Source organism: Podarcis cretensis (assembly GCF_951804945.1).
Source record: "Podarcis cretensis genome assembly, chromosome: 2".
NCBI lineage: Eukaryota > Metazoa > Chordata > Lepidosauria > Squamata > Lacertidae > Podarcis > Podarcis cretensis.
In genome coordinates this window covers 32396074-32420005 of record NC_137171.1, presented here as the reverse complement: position 1 = coordinate 32420005, position 23932 = coordinate 32396074, and the positions used below count along the sequence as shown (strand labels likewise).

The 23932-nt window shown below is 43.1% G+C and overlaps 1 protein-coding gene and 1 long non-coding RNA gene across 6 annotated transcripts; one reads left to right on the top strand and one right to left on the bottom strand.

The window, feature by feature from the left end:
• Positions 1 to 249: 249 nt before the first annotated feature.
• Positions 250 to 23898, bottom strand: LOC307211167. The gene is made up of 3 exons (XR_013836331.1): positions 23752 to 23898; positions 20783 to 20883; positions 250 to 1164 (listed from the first exon to the last, which is right to left on the bottom strand). It is a non-coding gene; the product is annotated as an uncharacterized lncRNA (long non-coding RNA).
• Positions 1950 to 19998, top strand: NME1 (NME/NM23 nucleoside diphosphate kinase 1). 5 transcript variants are annotated; one of them, XM_079967502.1, is made up of 5 exons: positions 1950 to 2899; positions 11569 to 11704; positions 12923 to 13024; positions 17377 to 17489; positions 19181 to 19998. In XM_079967502.1, exons 2-5 carry the CDS (start codon positions 11576 to 11578, stop codon positions 19296 to 19298), a joined length of 462 nt encoding a protein of 153 aa, XP_079823628.1. In that variant the 5' UTR covers positions 1950 to 2899; positions 11569 to 11575; the 3' UTR covers positions 19299 to 19998. The 5 variants fall into 5 exon arrangements, with proteins under 5 accessions (XP_079823628.1, XP_079823625.1, XP_079823627.1 ...); XM_079967499.1 differs by lacking the exon at positions 1950 to 2899 and adding an exon at positions 7305 to 7532; XM_079967501.1 differs by lacking the exon at positions 1950 to 2899 and adding an exon at positions 7305 to 8502.
• Positions 23899 to 23932: the final 34 nt, after the last annotated feature.

Sequence of the window (23932 nt, the reverse complement as noted above, 5' to 3'; positions counted from 1 at the left end):
GGAATTAAAGGGTGCTGCCAAAAGGAAAATACAAAGAACTGTAGAATTGGAAGGGACCCCGAGGATCATCCAGTCCAACCCATTTTCAGTGGAGGTGGTCTGTAAGGGGATTGAACCCACGACCTTGGCGTAATCAGCACCACACTCTTAACCAACTGAGCTAAATGGAACGAGTAAATTAAAAACCATTAAAAGTCCAGCAGAATAAAAAATGTTTTTTGTTGTCTGCCTAAATGTAATCAGGTAGAGTCTGGCGGGCTCCATCTACCGCGAGTTCGAGCGGCTCATCGGGCGCTACGACGAGGAGGTGGTGGCCGAGCTGATGCCGCTGGTGGTGGCCATGCTGGAGAACCTGGACTCGGTCTGCGCGCACAGCCAGGAGACCAGTCTCATGTCTTTGTAAATGGTATCACTGAGTTTAATTATTCCAAGGTAAATGTGGCTAGGATTGCAGTAACCCTCACAATGTGTGTTTAGCCCACGCTATTTATACATCATCATGTGTATACCACACTATAGAATGATGTTTTGAAAATAAAGGTCTCAGCCCCAAGGTGCTTGCAATATATGTTTTGACACTGGGGATGAAGAAGGGAGAAAAACAAAAATAATGAGGAATGAATGTGAGGAAAATTTGGTTGGGGTTCCTTTGGCTCCTTTTGGTTGGGGTTAAAACAACAGATTCAAGAGAAAGAGGGATGATGTAAGAAACAGTGAAAATCTATTATGCTCTAAAATGTCAGAGGGCAAAAGAGAAAGGTACTAAAATACAGTTTACAGGATTTTATAAAGTATAAACAGCCAAGAACAGGAATGAGCATAGCCTGTAACTTGTTAAAAACATTTACAACTGTTGTCTGTGAAGAAAATGACATGTGTTAAATGGAGTGGAGAAAAAAGCCTTTTGGACTTCTGGGGAAAAGAAGAACAACAAGAAGAAGACATATCTGTCTTTTTATTATTATTATTATTCAGAAGCAGCTGAGTGGTAGCAACAGAGGAAGGAAAATGACGGGTGTGTCCAAACTTAAGTCTTGTGATGTTCTGAATGCATTCCAGCCACTAGGTCAAGTCTGTCGCATGGGCGTGAAGCAGAGATTATGTATGTGGCAATTTCGCACTGTAGTTGGATTCTGCTTCCTTATTGCCTCTGCTGGAAACTTCCTGTGAAAACAAAACTCAGAAGTGCCAAAGGCATTATAGCCAAAACAAATTATGGTACTGATGCTGCAGAGAATTCTTTTGGGCAACTGGCGAGCTCAAATAATTTATTTATTTTTGTTTGTTTTCTTGAATGTTGAAATCTCATTCTCTGACTATCTTAAGTTTGCTTAAGTATTTTAAACTTTAAAGTAACCAATAGACTTTCTGACAGCTAGGACTGACTTTGTCTATATCATGGGTAGGCAAACTAAGGCCCGGGGGCCAGATCACCAGATCACCCAATCACCATCTAAATCCGGCCCATGGATGGTCCAGGAATCAGCATGTTTTTACATGAGTAGAATGTGTCCTTTTATTTAAAATGCATCTCTGGGTTATTTGTGGGGCACAGGAATTCGTTCATTATTATTTTTTTCAAAATATAGTCCGGCCCCCCCACAAGGTCTGAGGGACAGTGGACCAGCCCCCTGCTGGAAAAGTTTGCTGACCCCGGTCTATATTAATGTTTATGAAAGCAACAACATTTATTACATTAACAGTTCACATGTGTTGGTGATTTGAGCTCCCTCTACTGGTCCTGCCAGAGCACTGGATATTCATATTTTTGCTTTTCATTCAATACAGTATGTTTTTCATCACCGAACAGTGGCGTAGCGTGGGGGGTGCAGGGGGGGCCGGCCGCACCGGGCGCAACATCTGGCGTTAGGGCAAATCCACGGGTTAGGGGGCGCAAATTACTTGCCTTGCCCCGGGTGCTGACAACCCACGCTACGCCACTGTCACCGAATAGTTACATTTTGAAGGGAAATATCTGTAGAGAGTGAGAGAGAACCTAATAAGAGACAATGGCAACTACCTGGCTTTCTTGAAATGCCGCAAACTGACCAGAAGGATATGGGATATGGGTGGGGTAGGCAGTAAAAAAAAAGTACAGGGAACCCAATTTGATGTTACTACAGGCCCATTTATGCTTAGGCTTTAACTTATTTAAAGTAATGCATCACTTAATAAAGCTGCCCCAAGCTCTTTCAATGTAAGTATAAAGCAAGCATTGCAGTCCCCCAAGAAGACATGACATTAAGAATCAAAGAGGCCAAGTGACTTTGGGTGATATCCAATATTGCCTTCACAGACCTGCCCTTCCTCTCTAACTCTCCCTGCAGCCCCAAATTATTTTCTCTAGACTGTCCCCCAATCCTCCAAAGCAGATTTGCAGGGCATGTGTGGTGCTGCAGTGGGGAGGAGAGGAAAGGGAAGTTCTAGTAGACAAACATACCTGGATATCACCCTTTGCCTGCAACAACCCCAGCCTGCACACTCACCTGGAACAAACTCCTACTGAGTTCAGTAGGGATTTATTTTGAGTAAATATGTACTGTATAGGATTGTGTTGTCAACTTTTTTTACCCAGGAGTGGGTTTTTTTGCTTCATTGGCAATAAGTTCATGCCAATTTTAGCATAGTTTTATTATTTAATAATGAAGCACTTTAAAAAGCTCAGAATACATAAATGTTGCCCGTGGCTTATATTCTATCTAATTAAAAAGTGTGGCTTTTTCAATCATCAGCAAAGGACCCTAGTATCACTTGCATCATGAATCAAGGGTAGAAAACCGGAAGCTCTAGGTCAGGAGGTGGAGAATGGAATCTTTCATAGGTGGAGAACTTTTAAAGTTAAATAAGGCTGATACCCTAAAACATGCCCACTCAGAAGGAAGTCCCTTTGAATTCCCAGGTAACATGAACACAGATTTCCAAACAGGTTGTATATTTTTTCTGGATTTTCATTTGTGATTCAGCATTAAGGGGAATTACTTATTTAACAAAATTTATACACAACTTGATTGTAAGGAGGCATCTAAGTGGTTTACAAAAATATAGAATAAAAACAAAAACAAAAAGTTAAAAAGATATTTTAAAACAGGCTTCCTCAACCTCAGCCCTCTAGATGTTTTTGAGACTACAATTCCCAGCATCCCTGACCACAGGTCCTGCTAGCTAGGGACCATGGGAGTTGTAGCCCAAAAACATCTGGAGGGCCGAGTTTGAGGAAGCCTGTTTTAAAGCATTAAAATATTATTAAAATCCACAGTAGCTTCAAAAGCTACTTCTACATCTCTGGATAGTCTTGCCTAAACAAAAATGTTTTAAGCAGGCACAGAAACGGATACAGCGCAGCTGCCTGCCTGGTATCAGGGGTACAGTTAGACAAGGGGTACTTCTTAGTCCCAAGCAATGAAGCTGCTGGTTTCAAAAGCTAAATATGAGTTGCAGTGGTATCAATGGCCTCAAGTGCATGCATGTTCAGCAGAGTTTTCTGCTCACAGTACTGCTGCTTGACAAGGCTTAAAAAATCAACAGTGAGGGAAGTGAGGAATGGAGAATAACCTTGCACATATTTCTGCAGAAGCAGCACTTGGAAAAGGGGATTGAGAAAGCATCAATGTGCTCACACAATAATCTGGGGGTATGCGTGAATTACCTTTGATTCTTGCCTTTACTTCAATGTCAAAAGGGAAACAACTATCATGGCAGAGGGAGGTTGTGCTTTACAGCATTACAGCCATTATTGCATTTTCCACTTTGTTGTTGTTTAGTCGTTTAGTCGTGTCCGACTCTTCATGACCCCATGGACCAGAGCACGCCAGGCACTTCTGTCTTCCACTGCCTCCCGCAGTTTGGTCAAACTCATGCTGGTAGCTTCGAGAACACTATCCAACCATCTCTGTCGTCCCCTTCTCCTTGTGCCCTCCATCTTTCCCAACATCAGGGTCTTTTCCAGGGAGTCTTCTCTTCTCATGAGTTGACCAAAGTATTGGAGCCTCAGCTTCAGGATCTGTCCTTCCAGTGAGCATTCAGGGCTGATTTCCTTAAGAATGGAGAGGTTTGATCTTCTTGCAGTCCATGGGACTCTCAAGAGTTTCCTCCAACACCATAATTCAAAAGCACCAATTCTTCAGCGATCAGCCTTCTTGATGGTCCAGCTCTCACTTTCCACTAGAGAGCAGCAAAGACTTGCAATTTATTTACAGCACCATCCTATGTATGTTAACTCAGAAATAACACTTTGTTTGGTGAGCTTAGTCCTAGGTAAATGGGTATAGGATGGAAGTATTATTGATTGATTGATTGATTGATTGCATGTAATATCACCTTTTTATCCAAACAGTTCAAAGTGGTGTGGTGCTCCCCATTCCTCATTTAATCTGCACAACAAGTCTTTGAGATAGGTTAGACTGAGAGGCAGTGACTGGCCCAGTGTGCTTCAAGGCTGAGTCGGGATTTGAATCCTTGTCTCCAACGTCCTAGTCCCACACTCTAACCACTACATCACACCCAAAGGCTGACTATGTAGAAGAATCTACAGGACTCCAAATAAAAATCAATAGGTATGGGCGCAGGTGGCGCTGTGGGTTAAAGCCTCAGCGCCTAGGGCTTGCCGATCGAAAGGTCGGTGGTTCGAATCCCTGCGGCGGGGTGCGCTCCCGCTGCTCGGTCCCAGCGCCTGCCAACCTAGCAGTTCGAAAGCACCTCCGGGTGCAAGTAGATAAATAGGGACCGCTTACCAGCGGGAAGGTAAACGGCGTTTCCGTGTGCGGCTCTGGCTCTGGCTCTGGCTCTGGCCAGAGCAGCGATGTCACGCTGGCCACGTGACCCGGAAGTGTCTCTGGACAGCGCTGGCCCCTGGCCTCTTAAGTGAGATGGGCGCACAACCCCAGAGTCTGTCAAGACTGGCCCGTACGGGCAGGGGTACCTTTACCTTTACCTTTATGGGGGTATATTAAATAACACTTGGAAGAAGTGCCTTGGCATAATATGTTTTGGCTGGAGCTATAATGTGGCCTTTGGATTAATCACTTTTATTTTTCTTATTCACTCTCAGTAATGCATGCTGTAAAGGTAAAGGTAAAGGTACCCCTGCCCGTACGGGCCAGTCTTGACAGACTCTGGGGTTGTGCGCCCATCTCACTTAAGAGGCCAGGGGCCAGCGCTGTCCGGAGACACCTATACATAAAGACTTTCAACCCACTGTTTTTGCATGGGCATTTTGACATAGGTGACTGTAAGGCAAGAATAAAAGCTGTCATTAAAAATTAATAAATTTGTGTTTGGAAATGGTTAAGCATCACAGGTAGAATGTATTTTCAAGCTGATGGCTAGGAAGTTGAATATTTACCATTTGACTTGCGACTTTTAGATTATTCATACACTGGCAACAGTGAAGGAATCAGATTGGGAGAGCTCATTCCAGAAAATGCACCATCATTCCAGAATTAGCTAAGAGTATGACATTATCTAAGGATGCATACCATGAGGTTCAAATCATCTGGTATGTTGCATGCGCAGAGTCTCAGTGCAAGATTTAATCTTTAAGATCATAATCATGGATCAAGGTGCTTTCCTGGCAGTCACTCACAAGGAGTATTTCAGGACATCATGCTTGGGTATGTTGATCCTACAATCCCACTGTTCCAGGAGAAGGCCAGTGCACAATATTGTCCTAATCATATGCACTCCCAGCAGCAAACCAGAGACTAAGATAATACTATTAGAAGGTAGCTATCAGCCACTCCCACAGGGTCCTTGGCATTATGTCAGTAAGAGCTGTTTGACAGTGGAACGAACTCCCTCGGTAGTTTGCGGACTCTTCCTTGGAGGTTTTAAAGCAGAGGTTGGATAGCCATCTGTCATGGATGCTTTAGTTGAGATTGCTGCATTGCTGGAGGCTAGACTAGATGAGTGTTGGGGTCCCTTTCAGCTCTATGATTCTATGTCACCTCCAGTTACCCATGCAGAGAAAGTACCAATCCATGCCCAGTGACAGCATGGATGTCACTCCTTCCCACATACAGAGCATAAGCACAATCCCTCCCACTAGCATAGAACAGTGCCTCCCTCTCCAATGCCTGTGATCACCCAAAACTCAATAGGCTTCTGTGTAGAAATCACAGGCTCCTCTGCCAGCAGCTTGGCCCTGCGGCTGTGAGTGCCTGGGGCCATGCATGGCTCTGGCGCCGAAATTTGCGGGTGCCCAGTCCCTTCATGGGGAGTTTTGTGGGTACTCAGGCACCCAGGGAGCCAACACCTATGGCCAGCAAAGGGTTCAAAATGTGTTGGGGTGCTTCCACATAGATAATGCTAATAACATTGCACATAGCATGTCTGCTCCAATTCAGCCGTAAAGAGCAAGTTTTCATGGGGAAAGCACAGGGGCCAAAAAATAATAATTAAAAAATGCTCAGACAGGGACCTGTGCCTAGAAAGGTAGCATGAAAGCAAATCTGGATGACCCTAGATCAGGGGCAGGTCATGCTCTAATCCAATAATAGGTCATGCTGCCAGAATAAGCAGCAGGTGGCTTTCAGATAGGAGCTAATAGCCTTTCACTGCAGGAAAGGAAAGAGCAGAAAAAATAAACAATGATTTCATTATGGTTGAAATGAAATGAGTGAAAACACATCTCTCTCAAAAAGTGACATGAAGGGTCTGTTCTCTCACAAGCCGGCTACCACATGGGCTGTGTACACACTATACATTTAAAGGACATTCTTTCCTTCAAATAATTCTGGGCACTGTATGTTGTGGGTTGCTGGGAATTGTAATTCTGTGAAGGGTAAACTACAGTGCCCATAATTCTTTGAGGGAAATATTGTGTTCCAAATGTGCTTTACAGGTATCATGTGTACTCAGCTTCTGACTCACACCTCTGTAACTTGGAAATAATTATAAAGGGTTGTATCCACTGCTTCCACTTCCACTTCCTCTCCTCTCCCTCACCCCACCCCACAGTATCTTACAGAATCTGCTCCAGAGGATCCCCAAGCCTGATTTTGGGGAGTGGGGAGCTGGAGGGTACAGGAGAGGAAGAAGATGAAGCACTTGATATGGCCCTCTTGGGTCTGAAGAGAGTCAAACTGCACAGTCTGCAATGGAAGACTGAATTTTGATCTGACTAGAAAAGATGAGGCTCCTCCAAATTATTATTTATTATGTTTTTAGATATGCTGTAAACTGCCCAGGGTGGCTGGGGAAACCCAGCCAGATGGGTGAAGTATAAATAATAAAATTATTTATTATTATTATTATTATTATTATTATTATTATTATTATTATTCCTTCAAACCATCTGAGTTGAGGGACAGCTAAGGACCTCTACTGTACCACTGGAAATCTGTGAATACCATAAGTTATCAGGATTTGGTTGCGCTCTCCGCATAAATAGGATTTATTTCTAAAAGGGTGCTTTATTACTTGGTGCCAATGGCAGCTTCAGTGGGGCATGGATTTCATCAGGACCACAGTGTGTAGGCGGAAATGGTTAATCCCCACCTCCAGAGCAACTGGGAAAAATGCAAGGTACAACTATAGTAAGCAAAACCAATAAGGATTCTTTTTACAGATCTGGGTGAAAAATACTGACAGATTATTAGAAATGGGAAGTCTGCATTTAGGAAAATCTGCCATTTTAGGTTTTTCTCTCTGTTAAAATGATAGGAAGGAAATATATACACTGGATATACACACAGAGAGAGAGAAAGATGGTGCTGACATTACTTTTATTAGTAGGAACAGCCACACTGAAAATGCTGGTACTCGTGTGTCTGGAATCACAGCTTGGGTGTTAAAGGGTAGGATAAAAGGATCAAGGGCACCAACAGGAAGTAGAAAAAAAGACCAAGGATCAATCCAATTATTGGATTAAAAGACAAATGGCAAAAGGCTGAAGTACAGTACAAATAAAGAAGCAAGCAGCGAAAGGATAAATAAGGTGAAGATACTAAAATTATATCAATACCATGCAATGTGGAAAGGTGATAACAAACAGCTTGTGAGGATGCTAAAGAGGGAATAGGATCCTAGTGATTCAGGGTGCTTCCAGGCTGCTAGTTTTGGGTGGGATTCAAGAACATGCCAGCAAATTAAAGTTAATATGGTGCCTTTGCTCAACAAACCTACTTCCCTCCAAAACTTTTCTCTCTCTTTGCAATAAGGAAAGTGATGGGGGAATGCACTGAAAGTATGAAATAACAGTTGCTTGACATAATGTTTTATTGTAAATTGCTTTGGGTTGCACTGGAAAAATAAAGTAAATAACAACTTAATTAATTAATCTATTAATGGTATATAACCTCCCTGCAAATGCATCAGATTGCATGATCAATAAATAGCTGATGTTGTCTAGTCTCTTCACAAATTTTGTGCGTGGGGAGAAAATCAGGATGAAAATACTCCCACTCTCTAGTAGGATTGACAAACCCTTGGGGCCAACCTGAAGTCCTGAGGTTTACCTGGCTGCTCCCCCCTCCTGGGTAACAGTGGGAAGGCTTAAATCTCCAGGTGGGTGAGAATGCCTTTAACATATCATTATTGTTATTGTTATTGTTATTCCTTCTATGTGCTGTAGAGGGGCAGATGGGGCTGGTCAATCTGGGAAGGTAGCCCATCCAGGAAAAGGAAAACTCTGATGCTAGACCTCTGCTGCCTTGCAGGATATCTTTGGGAGAAGAAAATGCTAAGGAGTAAAGCCTACACAAATCTGGAGTGGAGTCCCCAAGATGGTTGGATGGTGCCTTGTACAGCTCCTGCTGCAAATCCTACAGCCAACTAGTGCCAAGCATATTGCTGTGCTTTACTTTGGACCATATCAGTGAGGCCAGCAGGGGTGGCCTTGTCATCTGGGCAGCCCTGCTGGCCTCCATACACACTTTTCCGAGAACACGTTTCCAAGCACAATTCAAAGTGTTGGTGCTGACCTTTAAAACCCTAAATGGCCTTGGTTTATCTGAAGGAGCGTCTCCACCCCCATTGTTCTGCCTGGACGCTGAGGTCCAGCGCCAAGGGCCTTCTGGCGGTTCCCTCGCTGCAAGAAGCCAAGTTACAGGGAACCAGGCAGAGGGCCTTCTTGGTAGTGGCACCCGCCCTGTGGAACGCCCTCCCACCAGATGTCAAAGAGAAAAATAACTACCAAACTTTTAGAAGACATCTAAAGGCAGCCCTGTTTAGGGAAGTTTTTAATGCTTAATAGGTTATTGTATTTTAGTGTTTTGCTAGAAGCCACCCAGAGTGGCTGGGGAAACCCAGCCAGATGGGCGGGGTATAAATAATTATTATTATTATTATTATTATTATTATTATTATTATTATTATTATTTCCAGCCTTGCGCCCTGGGGAGTTTGTTGCAGTGCTGCTAACTTCACCCCCAAGGCTCACTCAATTGTCTGTCTCAAGCAATCCAGTCTGAGAAACTTGTGAAGCAGTTTTTGAAGCCGGCGGCAGATGGCGCCCAAAGCGCCAGGAAGTTGTCCCTGCTTTGCCAATAAGCTGAAGACCTAAGGCAGCTAATGGGTATGGTGAGAAGGGAATGTACCTAACGGAGTCCCACTGTGAGGCTGGGCTGTAGCCAGGCTGGGGGCTGTAGTAGCGACAGTGTTACCACAGCCACCAGCACGAGCGGATTCACAACGGCAGGCAGACAGGTACGGGCGCACAACTGGGTGGGAGAGATGGCTCAAGGAGACCCGGGATGCTGGGGGAAGAGACAGAGATGTCTCAGAGGTCATAAGGTGTGGCAGAAGCAGCAGTGCCGCAGAAGCTGTCAGAAAAGGGATGTGGATGACAGCGTGAGATGAAGGCAGGAGAAGATTTATGGAATTAGTGTACTTAGAGGGCAGTGTGTAGGCATTTGAGGCAGGGAGGGAGGGGTGTCTAGCAAGCACATGGGCATTTGAGAAGTCTCTAGGGAAGCGAAGTTCACCTTCGAGATCACCATGCCCCATATAGGCCTGGTCAATCACTTCAGTCTGCAGAACTAGCACTGTTACAGGTGACACACTTCAGAACTCTGCCCATTGACCACAGGTAGGTGCCTTAACTGTGCTCTTTTTGGCACATGCTAAAACCATATGTTTAAGCAAGCCTATCCAGATATGTAGAATGTTGACAAGTGTTTAAATCTTGTTTTTAGCTTACTCTTGATTTTAATTTTTTTAATGCTTTAAATGTTTCCAACTGTTTTTACTGAAAATTTAATTGTCTCATTCTTTTTGGAAACTACTTCAAGAGATGATTTTTTTTTTTACAGTCAAGCAGTACAGTGGTACCTCGGGTTAAGTACTTAATTTGTTCCAGAGGTCTGTTCTTAACCTGAAACTGTTCTTAACCTGAAGCACCACTTTAGCTAATGGGGCCTTCCTGCTGCAGCCGCACTGCCGAAGCCCGATTTCTGTTCTTATCCTGAAGCAAAGTTCTTACCCTGAAGCACTATTTCTGGGTTAGCAGAGTCTGTAACCTGAAGCGTATGTAACCCGAGGTACCACTGTATCTATTTTTTGTGAAATGAGTAAATAATGCAATGCAGTACAATAATATAACTATAAGAAACTCTTGCTATTGAAGCTGTAGCAGGGATAGGGAACCTCTCAACAGACTCAGCCAACATAGTTAGTGGTCACAGGGGCTGATGGGATGTGGAGTCCACCGACCAATGAAGGGCCAAAGGTTCTGTATCCTTGATATATATAGGGACTGGAATGGCCATCTGTAAGGGAAGCTATAGTAGAGCATTTCCTGCGTACGGGGGTTGAACTAGATGACCTCTGAGGTGTATCTCTCTCTATCCTATGAAAATGTGCACTTTTCTGAAAAGCTCTTTGAAGTTTAACATAATAAATATAATTTAATAAGTATATCAGAAACATGTAGCCTATAAATGCTTACAAGGTTGCATACTGTTTACAGTAAAATAACTATTATCAATCAATCAGTAAAATGTACAAAAACTTGATCTGTAACTACTCTGATCCTAAAAACACCAAACTGAAAAGAAGGTTTCTGTTAGTTTCAGCTGGTATGAACAGTGAAATACATAATCCTCATTCAGGCATTAGGTCTTATATGCAGTATGGCCCCTCTGTATTACTTGGAAAGTGAAATTGCCATGTTTCAAGTTGAACAATTGTAATTAGTATCTTGGGCCTTGTGGGGGGATAACTTTCACATTTATCTGCTCAGTGTTGTAATTTTGTTATGAGAACATATGGAAATGCCTGTAAAACCAGATAAACGTTATGAACCAGGCTATATCCATATCTCAGTTTCTGTGTAAATTGGAGTACACCTGTAATATAACTCCTTTCTAACTGACTGTAATGTTTCTATATTCTTCAGTGCTAAACTGACTGTATATGCAGCTATTTGGCACATTTGTGGGACGACTGCTGTGCTGGTTATCCTCTGATGTAAGATGAATAGTGTGTGCACACTGCGCCTAATCCACTTAACTGATGGGTTGTCCTCAGTCTAATACTGCATAATGCTGCAACAGACTGAGACTTTTTAAACCCTCCAGACTTCTGCCATAGCAGGATTTAGATCTTGATCATATCGCTGCTTTCCTATTGCAGTAGGACAATGGCTTCAGTTGCTGAGCGGACTTTCATCGCCATCAAGCCTGACGGAGTACAGCGGGGCTTGGTGGGAGAAATTATCAAGCGATTTGAAAGGAAGGGATTCAAACTGGTAGCCATGAAATTCATGCATGTAAGTTTCTGTCGAGGTATTGCCAAGCATTGTTATTCTGTTGCAGAATTGCCATGCGTTGTTTATCGGTCTGTTGTGTCAAAGCAGACTCTGAACAGAAATAAATTTGAAGTAGTCAGTTTTGAACTGCAGCACATTGCAGCCTCCATAGCTACGACCCCAAGGAGAATCCACAAATAGAGGTGGCTGGGTTGATGACCTGTCGATCAACCTATACATACCCCTCAGCAGTACATAGCATAATATCCAGTTCATTGCACACAGAGTGCATTATGGTGCAATGCCTAGAGCCCTGGCCAAGGGTGGTGTAGTGGTTAGCATGTTGGAGAGACCTGGGTTCAGACCCCCCCCCCCCCGATGAGACATTTGTAGTGACTACAATCATTTGCATAGTTACCTGGGGGAAATCTCCATTGAACTCAGTGCTGCTTACTTCTGACAGAATAGGTTCAACTTGTAACACTCATTGAACTGTAACTTTAATTAGGAATGCAAACAGTTTTGCAAATAAATGTTTCCATTGATACTGCTAGCACAAAGTAGGCACCCCTCCAAGGAAGAAGTACCCCCCGAAAAAAAGAAAGAAGAATCTGCTTGATTCTCAGACTTCCTCTATATTAATCCTTATTCACTGACTTCCTCTACATTAATATGTCACAAACTGTAGTAAAATTCAAAAGCCTCATTATCGCCTCATTCACTTGCCAGAGGGTCTGTCAATTACCCTGGAATTTTGGCAGCTATTGTTATGATTCTTGCTCTGAAAGAAATGTTCTGGAACTGTGCTGTAGCCCCCATTTCATTCCTGCTCCACTACACCACTGATCCAGTATTTTACAAAATAACTTAATATTTTGGATCCTTTCCAATATCTAGCAGAAGGTAAAGCCATGCTGAGTACTCTAATTTTAGTAAGCAGCTGTCCTTAGTCGGAAAGGTGTGTCCTTAGAGGTATATTTTAAAGTTAATGCTTCAGATTTTCTTGGAGGTGCAAATACGTTGTTCAATTAACTTGAGTGAAAATCATCTTCCTGAATGAACCAAAATAAATATTGTTTAAAATCTGTACTAGCCAGCTAAACCAATATTGTAATAAAGTGCTAGGGCCAATATTTGACAAGCAAGCGTGCAATTTAAGGATTAATACTACTCTTGTAGTTAATTTTATTTGACATAAGATGCTCTTAAGTTCTTATGCTAAGCATTTTATTCCTGCAGGCCTCTGAAGATCTTCTCAGTGAACACTACAGTGACCTGAAGGATAGGCCATTCTTTGCTGGGCTAGTTAAATATATGCACTCTGGACCTGTTGTAGCCATGGTAAGTCTTCAGCAAATAACCTTGATTTCTTTAAAAAGCAAATGAACTTTATGCAGCAAGCATAGCTGTCAAGTGTCCCTTATTTGAAGGGACAGTCCCTTATTCCAGTGCCATGTCCCGCTGTTGTCCCTTATTGATGGATGTCCCTTAAATGTCCCTTAAATGATGTCCCTTAAATTTCAAAGGAAGCAGCTCCTCTCCCTCCCTCCCTGCCGGCAGGGAGGAGGGAGGCTCCAACTGTGTTGCTTGGCTGTGTTGCTCACCCAATAAGAAGTCTAAGAACGACTGGGGGGTGGAGCTTGCATGCCTTGTGTGTGGCTAGTTAATGCAAGCTGAGGGGTTTTTTGAATGCTGGATGCCATTTTGTTGTACGTGCTGCTGCAAACTTTGCAGTGCAAAGCCAGGCTGGAGAGCCATCTTAAGTTGAGGCTGCATAGGCCTTGTGGTGCATGTGATTCAGATTCTATTCAGTTGAACCTCTGGTTACAAAGCTGGTTGGACAGTGTTCTCGAAGCTACCAGCATGAGTTTGACCAGACTGCAGGAGGACAGGAAGACTGGAGTGCCTGGAACAGGTGAGGCTGCAGGTCCCTTATTTTGGCTGCTGGTCCCTTATTTTCAAGGCTGCTGGTCCCTTATTTTCAAATCTGTAAGCTGACAGCTATGAGCAAGCACTGAGAAAAGAGATGCAGTTTGGTTGCATCTTCAGAACATATGCTATATGTATTCTTGTGGAAGGAAATAAAACAATATGATTGTTCTAAACCTCTGAATAATAATAATAATAATAATAATAATAATAATAATAATAATAAACCTCTGATACTAATAATGGACAAGGCCACAATATCACTAAGAGCCTAACTTCTACATTTTTATGTGGAAGTGCTTCCATTCCTTAAATAAAATAAAAAGAGACTACCTTAAATAATGCCCAGATTCAAAATATGATTAACAAATGTAACACAATGTGATTGCCTAAATAGAAAGTTCTAAGGAAAGACTGGCATTTTAATATATTTTCAAATGGAGAATTTCAGGGTTAGCAATATTAATACTACTAGTCATAATAATTAATTAAATTTGTTTATTGTCCTCCAGCCAGAGATCACAGGGCAGTTCACGACACAAAAATACAAAATGAGAACACAAAACGCATAATGAAAACAAAAACCAACCAACAACGCCCTCCCACAAACACATTTAAAAGGGCATGGAATGTTAATCAGCCAAAGGCCAATTAATTGATCTAATTGTAACCCCAGATCTTTGAAAGGTTGGCAAACTATGGCCCCATTTAGATAACCACTATTAGAATCTTATCGTCACATAGCAATGAAATAAAAATAAGCAGTGATCATAGCAACTACACAGGTTACATGTACAAAACTGAACTGTTGCCTTGGGATAACTCCCATCGTCCCATAGCAATTGCTCGTTAAAAGTAGCAACTGTGCAGCAATATTACGAGTGTAAAAAAAACCTCCCAACGCTCTATCTTCTTCTAGATGAGCAAGGCCTGCGAGAATTACAAAAATAGCTGCCTTCCCTTCAGTGCTTTGTCCAGGCTCTGATACTGTCGTTGTCACAGCATCTTGCTACCTGAGAGATGAAAACTGCATCTTGTGCCCAGACCATCCCAGGCTCTGCCATCTCTCAGTTCTAACAGTCTGTCCATACTTGATAATTCACAATGGATGCAGGCATCCAAATTATGACTGTGGGTGGGCATGGTGGAGAGGTGGAGAGACTCAAGGATATAGAAATCAGACCCAGCCACAGTTTATGTACTTATGTATAAGTCAAAGCATACACCTGGAGTTAGTGGCCTGCTTGAAATAACAGTTTTTGAATGGAAATAGGAGGCAGTAGATCTGTAAATGTACTCTGGAATCTGCAGTGTAAGCCTCTTACAGCTACATATTCAAATTAACCCCAATCGTTTGGTTCAGATTCTACAAAACGGCACTGCCACTGTACAGTTCAATTCCTTATCCCCCCCCCCTCCTTTGTTGTAAAAGTGGATAAGCACCCATCAGCAACAAAAACTGCTGGCAGCTTTGAGCAACATGTCTTCTTGCTAATTGTGAAACTATCTATCTGCTGAGCACTTTAAGATTATATTGGAATAAAGCAATGAGTTTGAAAGGTGTTACAAGCAATAGGGGTTGAAAACAATGTCAAACATTTTTCCCCCCCTTTAGCACTATACTTGCATTGGCCCATAATGTAGTATTTTGCCTGTACTAGTTTAGAGAAAATGGGTGCTTTACTGTCTGATAAGAGGAGGAACAAACTTCCTTTGGATAAAATACACAAAATGAAAGGTTCACAAGATAGCAGAGCTTTTATGACATGATGGCTTGTTTACTTTTCACACACACACATTATTTAAGGGACTACATGAGCACATTATTTATGTTTGAGTGGTAATTAGAGAAAAATCTAAACTGTGTGTCTGACTTGTTAGCCCTCCGTTGGTGCAATGGGGAAAACATTTGCTGCTTTGAGATTCTAAACTATGCCCACATTATGTTCAGAGATGCAATGGAATGCCTGTGCAGTCGTACCTTGGTTGATGAACGCCTTGGTTGACGAACTTAGACATTTTGGCTTCTCAATGCCACAAACCCAAAAGTGAGTGTTCAGGTTTGCAAACGTTCTTTGGAACCCAAATGTGCGTTTTGGCTGTCGGCATTGTTTCCGGGGCCAATCAGCCAATCGGAGGCCGTGACTTTGTTTGCGAATGTTTTGGAAGTTGAACAGACTTCCGAAATGGATTCCATCCGTCAATCAAGGTACAACTGTACAGTGGTACCTCGGGTTAAGTACTTAATTCGTTCCGGAGGTCTGTTCTTAACCTGAAACTGTTCTTAACCTCAAGCACCACTTTGGCTAATGGGGCCTCCTGCTGCCGCCGCCCTGCCGCTGCGCGATTTCTGTTCTCATCCTGAAGCAAAGTTCTTAACCCGAGGTAATATTTCTGGGTTAGCGGAGTCTGTAACCTGAAGCGTATGTAACCCGAGGTACCACTGTAAATGTTCTTCAATGCATCTGTGGCCAGAGAGAGAGAAACGGAAGATGTTGTTTGCTGCGTATCATTGTAAAATTTGTGACTTACTGGTTAGTAGGGATAATATGTTACACATAAGGTATCATGTTTTCTCTAGCAGTCCAATACAGTGGTACCTCTGGTTACAGACGCTTCAGGTTGCAGACTCCGCTAACCCAGAAATATTACCTCGGGTTAAGAGCTTTGCTTCAGGATGAGAACAAAAATCACACGGCGGCAACAGGAGGCTCCATTAGCTAAAGTGGTACCTCAGGTTAAGAACAGTTTCAGCTTAAGAACAGACCTCCAGAATGAATTAAGTTCTTAACCCAAGGAACCACTGTAGATGAGATAATAAAATTATCACACAATGAGGATCGCCTCTGTTAAAATGTATCCCTCTACCTGAAAATTTGCATTTTTGTGATGGCTATTGGTGTTTAGCAAAGAAATTTGACCGGCTGACTCACCGACATACACAATGTGACAGCACTCAGCCACAAAAGCAGAAGGGGACTCCCCCCCCAGGCTACCAAATGAAATAGAATAGCTCATACTCAGAGTAAACTGTACTGGATGGAACAGATGGACCAGTGGTCTTGCTAAGTAAGAGCCAGCTTCATGTGTTCCTGTGAGCAACACATGCATTCTGGCCATCTAAGTGCCATAAAAATCTGTGGGGCTTAAATGGGCATAATGCTATACTGTACTTGGTTCTGGTCACGGTCTATACAGGCCCATGAAAAGCTTCAAAGCTTAATTAGTTACAACCAAATTCTGTTAATTACAGCTGAGTCAAAATTTCTCATAAGACATTTTCTGATAAATCTTCTGAGTTTGTTCCTTTTTCTCACCCTAGAAGAAGGCCACTTAATACCATTTCCCCAAATTTCCTCAAGCATTTTATAATGACAGCCTTTTGTTTGTTTCACAATGTCCCAGAACTATGGATAATCTAGGGAATTATGGAGATTGTAAAATGGTGACCAGGCTACTAACCGGGGGGGGGGGGGGGATATTTTTTAAAAGATGTAGGTTAAAATATTGAAACTGTGCTAAATTACACTGCTAGTGGGAAGCCACACCCTTAAGCAATTGTTGGAGAATTTCTCCCCCTCCCCTTGGAAGAATTTTGTGAAATGGTCCCCTGCTTTTTCCTCTGTCCACAGATGGGGTAAATTCCGAGAGGATGTTTGCACACTGCTGTCTTATTCAGATGGTGGTGGAGTTGGTGAAAATCATGTGATATATTGACTTTTACTGCAACAATCGTTTTAATCTCAGTTCTTTGGTTGTTCAAGGTATGGCAAGGCCTCAATGTAGTTAAGACCGGAAGAGTAATGCTGGGAGAAACTAATCCTGCAGATTCTAAACCTGGCACAATTCGTGGTGACTTCTGTGTGCAAGTTGGCAGGTAAATTCTGAATTGTCATCTTACAAAATGGAATTGCTAACTAGTACTAGTCTACATGCAGTTAGGATACAAATACTATATCTGTGCATCATCATCATCATCATCATTATTATTACTACCGTATTTTTCTGTGTACAGTGGTACCTTGGGTTACATACGCTTCAAGTTACAGACTCCACTAACCCAGAAATAGTGATTCAGGTTAAGAACTTTGCTTCAGGATGAGAACAGAAATCATGCAGTGGCGGTGCGGCGGCAGCAGGAGGCCCCATTAGCTAAAGTGGTGCTTCAGATTAAGAACAGTTTCAGGTTAAGAACGGACCTCCGGAACGAATTAAGTACTTAACCCAAGGTACCACTGTATTAGACAAGGATTTTTTTCAATGAAGTAATGTATAAAAATAGGGGTCTTCTTATACATGGATAGTTCAGAGGGGGACGGGGGATTGGTTGCTGCCACGATTGTCAGCAGCGGTAGTGCATGTGATAAGTGTCTGCATCAAGGGCTTTTATTGACTGAGCGGGTGATAGGAGGCCTTTGGGGGCGAGTGGTCAGACGTTTGTTGGCTTCTGTGTTGCGTGCGATAGGAAGCGTTTAGGCGGGTGAGTAAGCAATCCCCTCCCCCGAGAAAACAACCCTGGGTAATCTTCCCCCAAAATGCTCAACAACTCTGTGCAAATCCCCCCATTTTAATAATTCTGAGTCCCCCAAAATAGGGGGCGTCTTATACACGGGGGCGTCTTATACACAGAAAATTATGGTACTACTACTACAGTCATACCTTGGTTTTCAAACAGCTTAGTTCTCAAATGTTTTGGTTCCCAAACACTACAAACCTGGAAGTGACTGTTCTGGTTCGTGAACTATTTTTGGAAGCTGAACATCCGATGGGGCTTCCATGGCTTCTGATTGGCTGCAGGAGCTTCCTGCAGCCAATCAGAAGCCGCACTTGGGTTTTGGAAATCAAACAGACTTCCGGAGACGGATTCCATTCGACTTCCAAGGTACGACTGTATTTTTAAAAAGACATTTGGAGTGTAAATTAATAGTTATGACCTGAACAGCTGGTGCTTTTCATAGTAGCTCCCCAACATTACAGCTAGCCTAACAAGCCCCTGCTTCTTTTGCCTTTTTCATTGTCTCAGTGCCTGTATTTTCCATAGTTCCTCCTGCCACATTTCCTTATGCTACTGCATGTGATGGCCTTGGGGTGGCACAGGTTATGGAGAGAGGCTGGCCTGCTAAAAGCATCAAACTCTGCTGTTGTAGCACCTCAGAGTTCTTTTACAAAGAATACATTGTGCGATATTGTTTTTCCCTTTAAGCGCCATAGCCTTGTCTAACAAGTATCATTAGAAAAACTTTGGACTGTGGTTTAAATTTAAGACTTGGAAACTTTGCACACAGTTTAATATGCCCCTGTGGGAAATAAACACTTTGTCTTAGGAGGGTGCAAAGGAGTGGAAAAGAAATAACTTGTTATAGTAGCAAACAATTACTGAAACACAAGGGTTTCACGTTACATCCAGCAAAGACATTTCTCTGTTGCAGTATATGGAGTATATTAATATGTGGGGAGGGGTTATTGTCCATTTGTCAAAACATAATAGCCAATAAAACTATTATTTCTATGTTTTTCTGTTTGATTACCATAATGATCAAATTCTTTTCAACTTTATTGCCCTTTCAGAAATATAATTCATGGCAGTGACTCTGTAGAAAATGCTGAGATTGAAATCAACCTATGGTTCACACCAGAAGAAATTGTCGACTACACAAGCTGTGAGCACCCATGGATCTATGATTAAAAACTTGTGTATTCCTTTGTTATGTTTATCTGGAAACAGTTCCTACCTCCAATATCCTCTAAAATTGTTTCCCCAAATGCCCTGTGTGATTTATAAATGTTAATTGTATTTGTTGTGCTGACTGAAGGTTTTAACTAAACTGGAATATACTTTTATTCATTAGAAAAGTAAATGGGGTGAGGGCTGTTGAAGAAGAGAACACACTTTTGCTCTCCTTCAGCAGCTATCAAACGCACATGCTTAATTTTATTATATTTACTGTACTCAATGCAGTCAACCATTAATTTAGGTTGTTCATATTTATGAGTTTGCAAGATGAGAAGGGCTGTTTAGGGCAGCCCTGTTTAGGGAAGCTTTTAATGTTTAACAGACTATTGTATTTTAATATTTTGTTGGAAGCTGCCCAGAGTGGCTGAGGAAACCCAGCCAGATGGGCGGGGTATAAATAATAAATTATTATTATTATTATTATTATTATTATTATTATTACTACTACTACTACTACTACTATTATGAGAAGCTATTGTATACAAACCATTTGCCACTGAATACATTACACAAGTGATAAATAACATACTCCCTGAATGGATCAGCAGAGTGGCTCTTCTGTTTCACCTTAAAATGCCAGGTCATGAATGCAGCAATACAAATCATTACACTACAGTGTAATTTAAATATGGTGTAATCACAGCATATTGAATACTTATAGAATGTAATCTATTTGACTGATTGATTTCATAAAATTTATACACCACCTGATTGTAAAAAAAAACCCCTCAAAATGCTTTACAAAAAGAATAAAGCAATGAAATTATCAGTAAAAACAATTACTTAAAACATACAAAAAATTAAAACCAGTAATAAACTAAAAACGGATTAAAACACACATCAACATTCTAGATATCTGGGTAGGTGCCAAAAGTGCACAGTGAATGTGCTTGTCTGATATCAATAGGCAGGGAGTTCCAAAGGGTAGATGCTGCCACACTAAAATATTGAGTGCCAGTTCTACAGACTGAAGTGGTTGAATTGGCATATAAGGTGAACTTGCAGGTAGACTGGTCCCCAGTTGCTAAGGGCTTTATATACTAACAATGTGAACCTGGCCAGGTAGCAAACTGGCACTGAACACAGGTGTTACGTACTGGCAAAGTCTCACTCTTATCAGCAATCCTGCAGCAGCATTCTGTACTAACTGCAACTTCTAAATCAGGTGCAAGGGAAGCCTCACAAGAGTACATTACAGTAATCCAGCCTTGAAGTAACCAATACCTGGACTACTGTGATCAAGCTTTCCTGGTCCAGGAATGGGTGTAGCTGTTGTACCAATTGCAGCTGGTAAAAGGCACTGAGGCTACCTGAACCTCAAGTGACAGAATTGGATTCAGAAGCACCCCAGAACTGTGAACCTCTTCCTTCAGGGGGAGTACAATCCATCCAGGGCAGGCAACTGACCCAATTTCTCAGACATGGGACTTACTCACCCACAGTGCCTCCATCTTGCCAGGGTCCAAGTTGAGCTTGTTTTCCCTCATCCATCTCACCACTGCATCCAAGCAACAGTCCAGAGCCTGTATGGCCTCTCCTAATTCAGATGTTATAGAGAAATAGAGCTGAGTTATGTTATGGAGAAATAGACCCTGCCCTAAAACTCCCAATGACTGCTCCCAGTGGCTTCATGCAGATAGTAAATAGCATTGGAAATAAGATGACATCGTGTGGCAGCCCATAACATAGCTGCCCAGGGAGCCGAAAAGCACCTTCCCAATGCTAGTCTCTGGACTCTGTCCCAAAAGTAGGATTGGAACCACTAGAATACTGTGGTCCCAATTCCCATTCCCCAGAGCCAGTCCAGAGGGATTCTGTGGTGAATGGACAAGAGATCAAGAAGCAGAAGCAAGGTCACACTCTCCCTGTCCTGCTCTCTGCAAAGGTCATCCATCAGGGCGACCAAGGGAGACTCAGCCCCTGACCAGCTATTTGTGACTAGTTGATAGTTGCTCTAGCCTAAGGGGTCCAGAGTCAATTTCTTTAGGAGCTGCCACACTTTAGGAGTTGCCCTTTTAAAGGCAGCAGGGGCCATCCCTCATACAATTAAGTGTTAAGTCAGCTGCCCTCTGCTAGAATTAGTAAGCCAGGAGGGACAGGGGTCAAGGGGACATGTGGTCAGATGTATTACTGCCAGCACCTTGCCCACATCAGCAGATTGCATAAGTTGACAGTGTTCCCACAACACATCCTCAATAGTGGCACTGGATAAAACTTAATTGTAACAAATATTGGCAAATTTTAAATGTTAGTTTTGCTTCTAGTGGCTACACAAGGGTTGCGGTATCACTTTGAAAATAAAGCTTTATACAGATGGTTATTAAACTCTTTTATCCCCTCTAATTCTAACTCTGCTCATAGGCCATTTTAAGGCAAGATTAGTATAGATGCTTATGAAATGCATTATGAGAAAAGGCGATTAATACGAGGGACATTCACTAAGCTGTGCCTCCTGTCACTCATTTCTATTACTCTGTTTGTTGTTGGAAAGGAAGGCATTGTACAGTATTGCTTCTTAATTCTGTTGAGCTTCATTACATCTGCGTACATGTTTCCTTATCCTGATTACATGAGCTACAAAAACTTAATTCATGCTATGTATCACAGTTAAGAAAGCAGACAGGCTGCTCTACAGCATGATTGGCTTGTACGTTTGAAAGCTCAGATCATGAATTATAATTTCTCAACTCTGAGCATAAGAAATCGCCTTACACCAGGTCATTCCAGTAGTGTCTCCTCTGATTGGTAGTGGCTCTCCAAAGTACTGACAGAGGTCTGCCAGCTGCTCCTTTTACATGGAAATGCTGGGTTTCAACCTGGGATCTTCAGCACATGAAATCATGAGCAGTCCTCCCCAAAACTATGTTCCTTTCCACAGTGCAAACCCCAGTTTAGCATGTTTGATGATCAAATACATATGATTGTTTATTTTCTCTCTCCACAAGACTTAAAAGTAGCTGAAGATCCACCTGAACTCAGTGGCGTAGCGTGGGGGGTGCAGGGGGGCCGGCCACACCGGGCGCAACATCTGGGGGGGGGCGCTCGCCGCCTCCGGAGTCGCTGAAGAGCCTCGGGCGCAGGCTGTAGCAGAGCCCCATGTCTCGCGGAACCGACGAGCTGTGCGCGCGTCCGGGCTGAAGTGTCCGGCAGGCAGCGGCTCTCAGCGCTCGCCGTAGTCCCCACGCGTCAGGGCCGCGGAGGGCGCACCAGGCAGCCCTTCCTCACAGCCCCGCCGCCGCCGCCGCTGCTGCAGCTGCTAAGCCATGTTGCATTTTCCTCGCCTCTCTGCCCTCCTCCTCCTCCGGGCAAGCGGCGGCGTTTGGGCGGCAGTGCCAGCGGCAACTCGCCTCAGATCACCTGACACGGACCCGCCCCCGCCGCTGTGGCTACCTTACCGTAAATACCCCAGCCCAGGCAGCAGCAAGAAGAAGCTGGCAGTGGCGGCAGGTTAGGGGCGCAAATTATTTGCCTTGCCCCGGGTTAGGCGGCGCAAATTACTTGCCTTGCCCCGGGTGCTGACAACCCACGCTACGCCGCTGCCTGAACTGGACCCAGGATACAGCACTGCAAGAAAGGGTGCTAACTCTTTCGCCTTCCCAGTTTCCCCACTAGAAATTACATCCATGAAGCTGCTATTAGTATTGGTGGTGGGGGATGGGTATCCTTATTACATGTTCCTGCCTCAACTGGTGTTAATAGCATCTTTTGCAGGAGGGGAAGAGATTTTCAGCAAGGAAATTGTGAAAAATAACTTCTGAGGGCCTGATCTACTTGGGGTGGGTTCCTTTAACTATTGGTAGGTGCAGGAGAAGTAATGAATCTCCTTTGTAAATAAGTCAATTTGAGGAGTGATTGGAGGAAGTGGTTAAAGGCTGCAACATGTTAATGGGAGCAAAAATACCTCATGAAATTATTACACTGAGAAGCCTGTGATACTGTGGGAAGCAGAGTGCATCCTTAGGCTTGGTGGAAAAAGCAGAGCACATCATAGCACAGTTTACATGTTCTTGGCAAAAAGGCAGAGGACATTAAAGTTGCCGTTGTTTAAAAAAAATGGGAATCCCAGCCAGTCTGCCTCAAAGTATGTTTTATCAGATTTTATCAGCTTCCCCTCTGCATCAGTCAGGCAGGCTTGTACTCTACTGATGGACTCTCCCTAGCTAGAGCAGGTAGGATTCACCGGCCAGATCTTTATCAAGATCTGCCTCAAAATGTGTGAGCCAAATCTGACAGGTGGGCAGGAGCACTCACCTGTCAAAATCCCTATCCGCTCCCATCAGCCCCCTGGCCCCATGCAGATTAAAATCCCTGGAGTAGTGCTGTTGTCACCTACGAACGTGACTGAGCCTGCAACCCCATCCCCACTTCCCTGGGAGCAAGTCCCACTGAATTCTATAGGACTTACTTCTAAGTAGCGGACACGATTAGGGGTACCCTATATAACTCGGGTCCATTCATTTCAACGAGTTCTGAGGATAAGCAATCTCCGGGCTGCTTTGTGCTGTATATTGTTCAGACTGTTTCCTCCACTGCTTGGGGAGAAAACACAGAAATGCTGCTGGCATGCTTTCCCCCTCCAACTCGGG

Excerpts from the sequence above, each read along its gene's own strand:
- NME1 (XM_079967499.1), top strand. The coding sequence starts at position 7,480 with ATGGTTAATCCCCACCTCCAGAGCAACTGGGAAAAATGCAAGGTACAA. Across the intron at positions 11,705-12,922 it reads TAGCCATGAAATTCATGCAT|GCCTCTGAAGATCTTCTCAG; the intron begins GTAAGTTTCTGT and ends TTATTCCTGCAG. Across the intron at positions 17,490-19,180 it reads TTCTGTGTGCAAGTTGGCAG|AAATATAATTCATGGCAGTG; the intron begins GTAAATTCTGAA and ends TTGCCCTTTCAG.